Here is a 5964-nt window from a genome sequence, read left to right as displayed (position 1 = left end):
TATTAAGTCATTTCTCATCGTCCATAGAAAATAACGCTCTGATGTAATACACGTACGGTGGCTGATGTTATTGATGTAAGAATGGATGAGATATATTGTGAAATATCTAATTCACTGTAAAGAAAAACGGTACAGTTTTAATAAAAATACACATGGAAATGACAAAATTCCACTCGGGTCCTAAATTGCTCTCCTGAAATCAAAGTACATCCCAATGAATGAATGCAGCCTCTTCATGAATCCTCTATAAAAGCACATATGACATATAAGTCACTGAGATGGTCTCTGTGTGATCAAAATGTGCCATGAATGACTGTATTAATGAATGAGGTACACCACTGGCGCTTTAAAAGGGGGAGGAGATGGAAATAAACTCTGGGTTTACCAAAGATAACCTGCTCCCGACCAGGTTAGGTTCACACAGTAAGTTACTATGGTTACTGACTCTGAGTATAAGTACCTCCCCTTTAGAAACGGGCTTGAGTTACCCCACTTTCTCGGGTTTGACATACCTCACATTCTGAAACAGAAAACCCAGAGTTTCCCTCATTTCAGGGTTAATTTACTCAGAGTTTTCACTGAAACGGGCCCTGGTCATTTCCTGACAAACATGGATCTAATGAGACTCTTGGATCTGAAAGATCTACATTCTTGTCAGCCAAAGTTGGATCAATCAACTGTAAATGAAGTAGAATTATCAAATGAACTGTACTGACTTGAGTGGAAATGATCATTATTTGTTGATGTTGCAGTATTCTGATGTCTAATACTGGATTTAATGGGGATCAGTTTATAGCTTCATATTATTTCAGATTACTCAGAGGTACAGATGTGTCTGTGTGAGGGGTTTGATCTCTGAGCTGACTCCAGAACAGCACGACCTTCATCTGTGATCTTACAAGACCTCAAACTGTGGAGAAGAACAACACACTCTTCAGTTCAGACACACACATCACATTCTCTGAAAACACCAATGATTGTTTCATTCATCTCTCAATATCACAGATTTTTCTCATGTAAACATATTTCATAAAACAAACCATAGAATCTTACATCACTTAATCTCTTATGAGTTTATTATAAAACAGATCCAGTTCTTTCAGGTTCGATGGGTTTGATGTCAGAGCTGAACTCAGAGCATCACAACCTTCATCTGTGATAGGATAATCACTCAATCTGTAGAGAGGTCAATAAAAACTTGGGTTGCTGAACATAAAATGAACACGGACACTTGATCAGTCAACACCATCAAACTGTGATGTAATACACATCAACTCTCTGTCCCGCTTAAATGTTCTGCTTTTGACACTTGCTGCTTAACAAGATGTTATTTTGTTAACACTAGTTTTGTTTCCATCCATAGTTACAAAATTTAACTCATGAACAAACTTGGAATATCGCATGAAACACTTGTGAATAAATCACTGTTTCCATCCAGTGGGTCAAAAAGAACAAAATCCTCCTTTCCTGATAAACTGGCGCCAAATAATACTAAAAAAAATGGAAGTTTCTCCAATAGCAGAACTGTAGGTTATATTTATAAATAATATATAAATTACAGATGAAACATAATAAACGCAGCTATCGGAGTCGGATACATGCTCTTTAGGAAAGGAGTCATATACAGTATGAGACAGTTCATATCGAACCACTTTCACTTTAGCTAAAGCATTTCAGAACAACATTCCAGATGCTGAGCAACTAGCCCGGACCGTCCGGAGAGTGTTAGTCCACATGACTTCTGTGATGTGCATCAAGGAATTTATTCAGTAAATGTGTTTCCATCCTAGTTTTTGTGCATTTCTTCTAATCAGATAAAAATTATTCCACCCAATTGAGCACATATGTTTTCTAAAGCACTTTTTTTATTTATGTGCTTCTTGCCGTTACCATCCTAGGTTTTTCTATGCGCTATTCCAAAATGTGCATACAAATAGGTGGATGTAAACATAGCTAAGGATTAACCCAAAATATAAGTAATCATAGAATAATTAAATGTATTTATATTTTCACATTCAACTGAGTGTTGCTAGCTTGACTTTATTAGCTATTTATTTATCTATTAGATATTATTTATTAGAACGATCTTGCTTGTTCTATAAACACCATGCACTGTGCTGTGTTTTACCTTTCTATGTTTTTCTTATTTTCTCCTGTAAAGCTGCTTTGGAACAATGCAAATTGTGAAAAGTGCTATATAAATAAATTGAATTGAATTGAAAGTAGATGCTGTAAGAGAGTCTGATTGGACTCCAGTGAGAGACCCAGAAGAAAACGCAGGAAAAGATCCAGATGTCCATTCTGACTCTGTAAAGCTTCATCTACAGCTCTCTGATGAAACTCAAATAATAAAACCTGTTCTGTTGATTTCTTTTTCACTCTGCTCCGAACCCTTGAAAGCCGACCTGCTCCAAACACATTTCTCTTGTTGTTTGTGATGGAGATGTGAGCATAAAGAGCTGCGAGATGTTCCTTAGTATGGGGAGTTGAACGGTGAAAGACAGAATTTTTAAAACAAACTTTCAAGAAACATTGCTCAAATGTTTGTCATATTTTTATATCAAAACTGAAACATGAAACGACTTATTCCGACTTTATGACTCACATATTTAAAGGGATATTAAAACACTTTTTCTTTTTTTCCGAATAAACTGCACTGATGATTTATTCAAAATAAGACCTGAAACATATTAAAAACATAAATATTAATGTTTTTCTTATGGAACACACCTGATGAACCCATAAGAGACCATGAACTGAACTGGGAGGTTTAGATGAGAGAGACGGGCATACAGAGCGTGCGGTGTTGGAGGCAGTAAACATCATAAACATAACTTGAGTATGAGACAAACCGTGAGCGGATTGAGAGAGCGTGAGGGTGGGGGCGGTCTTCACATCTGTCAAGCTTCTGTACGCTGTAATCATAGCGTAATATCTCCAGAACATCTGAATAACATCCTGTTACCTCTTCATCACAACAGATGAGACGAGACGAGTCTCGGATGTTTTTGGCAGCATCGGCGGATGATTTCGAAAGGAGCAATGTTTATTTTGTGAGAGCTGGCTTACTGAAGTCAGTGACCCGAGACACGTTATCCGGTAGTTTATTGACTAACACCGCATTGTCTATGCTAAGCAATCTCACACCCCATTTCATTTAAACCATTTCAGTTTGACTAATGGCTTAAAATGGACATGGCACATTTCATGCCGATGAACAAATCAGATTTGTTTTAAACACATTTAATGCTTCTTTTTGACTTATGGAAGATACATATTTGGGGATTTTTAAGGTCCTTCTTTGGTTTATGGAGTGTCCGACAACAAGTTTACGTACATACACGCTGTAAAAACACTTTAGTTTTCTAATAATAGGCAGTTATTATTTCCTCACTTCTTGACTGACTCTCAAGTGATTCGTTTCCTCTGATCTGATTGGTCAGATGGTCTAGTCTGCTGTGATTGGTCTACCACGTGCAGTGTCGCAAATGGAGCGTAGGCCATTAGAACAGGGCATTAGAACGACAGACGACTGGTTCGCGTGACTCAGAGTTGACTCCTCTTTTCCCAAGCCAATAACTGTGTTATTCATTCACTTTCGGCTTCACAACTTGACTGCTTACACTCACACACAGCAACATTACACACGGCATGAAATGTCATTTTAAGGACATTGTAATATTTGTTCTTTAAAGAAATAGTTAACCCAATCGCGTTCCACGCTCTTTATTACCCGCGGGAAAAGTTCGTTATTTTTGCGTGAGTGACGCAATCTGGAAAATATTTTCAACCTTCGCGGAAGACAAGATTGACGCGCGGCAATCGCGCCGCCCGATTCGCGTCATTCGCACCGCCTGCCGTGAGTCCGTGTCTGTATACGCGTCTTTGCATTGACTTTTTGATAATTTACTCGCGCAAAACGCTGATCTTGGCGTTTGGAGTGAACCCAGTGTAAGGATGAGAGAAACTATTATGGCTCTTAAGGCAAAACGTTAAACAGGTGCTGAATTATTTACGATATTATCATTTGTGTAGATTTAGCACGGTATTGATTATCGAGGTTTTAAATATCACAGTTATTTGACACCGGTATCCTAGTGCCACAGGAACGCAAGAACGCAGGTATCTACGCAAGCATTTATGCCTATATTGGAAAAAAAGCTCATTTAATTCTGAAGTCAAAGACAATTGAAAATTGATCCTAACAGGATTCTTTCTAAGCCCAACGTCTCCAGAGGACATCGGATTGTATCTACACTTGTCTCTGGAGTCTCCCTTCACAAGTGCTTTCTAATCACAGCTTTATCATGCATGATGTAATCAGAGTCTGATCTACATGTGCTCTCATGTTTTACAGTTTCAAGAACTCGCACGGGTTTCCCAGCACACATGCGATGGGGTGATTTACTGTCACTACGGCATGAAGGAACTCGTCCCCACCGCACACCATCAACACAAAGCTTTCCTAAATATAACTTTCTCAGCTGATTCCTGTTACCAACGCAATAACAACTGATAATAATTCTGTATGTCTGTGTGCTTATATCTGATCTTTCTCTCCAAATAACGGCCGAAGCAAATACAACGACATTATAAACTGTATATTTCTGGAAAACTTTACGATAAGGTTATGTTTGTTAACATTAGCAAATGCGCGTCATTCAATTGACCAAGTTGCAATGTGTAATGATCTGTGTTGTCAAAACTCTAATTCTCACAGCTCCAAACACAAGAAAAGATGTTGCTTGAGTGAACCCCAGACTGTTTTTGCTCAACTGCTTTATCCAATGTTGTTGAAGTCTGTGTTCTGAGCGCGATAAGTAGGTGGCGGCGAGACGATGTCTTTTCTAAAAAACACTCGATCGGGTTTCAGGTGTGTGCGTCTATAGCGAGGGCGAACAAGCGCCGCTGACAGACAGCAGCTTGGGGCCATTTTCTCTCTCTCCTACGGCTGCCAAGAATCTGGATTTTAAAACTAAATAACAATAATATGCAAATAAAGCCGCATAGTATTGAGTGGTGTTCTCCACCCTGTTTTTGTGTTTGAGAAATCACCCGTAAGAACCAGGATCAACCTGTGAATTGATATGTGTGAGAGGGAACACAACTGACACCAAGTTTCTCTCACTTCACACTGTAGAATTTGGCCCACTTTGATTTGGCCATCGAGATCTACACTGAAAAAAATAATTTTCCTACTTGTCCAATTAACTTAATTGAAACATGTTTATTCAATAATATTTTAAAAAAAATGTCACAACATGATTTTTTCACGTTCAGTCATCTAACTTAATCCATTCAAGTTGGGATTACATGAATCATTTGTGTTGTGTTAAAACAGAATTTTGAAACTGGGCAGAAGTTTTTCAGTTCCCAGCATGCTTTGCATAAGACTGCATTTGGAGGGTAATTTTCTCAGTTAAGTGTTGCTTTATAAATGTTATTTATACTAAACATTTAGATCTGTCAGCTTTACTTAACAAGTGTTTGACTGGAAAACTTAACAACACAAAATTGTTGAGTTTACTTAATATAAACAAGTTAATTCAACATGACTGGTTGAGGGGGATTTTCAGTTCCCAGCATGCTTTGCGTAAGACTGCATTTAGGCAGTAAATTTCGAAGTGTTTTTTCAGTAAAGATAAAGACTTGTTTGTGCTTAATGTTCATTTATCTTTGAGGTTTAAAAGAGTTTGTCTTATATTTGAGTTTTAGGGTTACCCTTGTTTAGAAGAGTGGTACATGTGCTTGGGCTGTGAGAGGTTAAAGCGCGCCCATGATGTCTATTGCATCATTCAATGAGCTGTAACTGTGCTAATGCCAGTACTGAGATGCCTCTCATCTGATTGGCTCATTGTGTTTTGACGTACATGCAGTAAGTCTGTATATTATTTATGTATGACAACAAAGAGTACCATTGAGAAGGATAAATATTGAGTTCAGTTAACTTAAAATTACTGGTAA

General features: G+C 38.0%; 1 protein-coding gene across 1 annotated transcript in view; it reads right to left on the bottom strand.

The window, feature by feature from the left end:
• Positions 1-813: 813 nt before the first annotated feature.
• The window catches only part of LOC130551352 (FRAS1-related extracellular matrix protein 2-like), a 7577-nt gene continuing 2426 nt past the window's right edge, over positions 814-5964 (bottom strand). The window contains exon 3 of the mRNA XM_057328923.1: positions 814-932. Within this exon, the coding sequence (XP_057184906.1) occupies positions 814-932 (119 nt within the window). The remainder of the gene's footprint in view (positions 933-5964) is intronic.

This window comes from Triplophysa rosa, unplaced genomic scaffold (genome assembly GCF_024868665.1).
Source record: "Triplophysa rosa unplaced genomic scaffold, Trosa_1v2 scaffold97_ERROPOS115763, whole genome shotgun sequence".
Classification (NCBI taxonomy): Eukaryota; Metazoa; Chordata; class Actinopteri; order Cypriniformes; family Nemacheilidae; genus Triplophysa; species Triplophysa rosa.
This window is presented reverse-complemented; position numbering and strand designations above follow the sequence as displayed.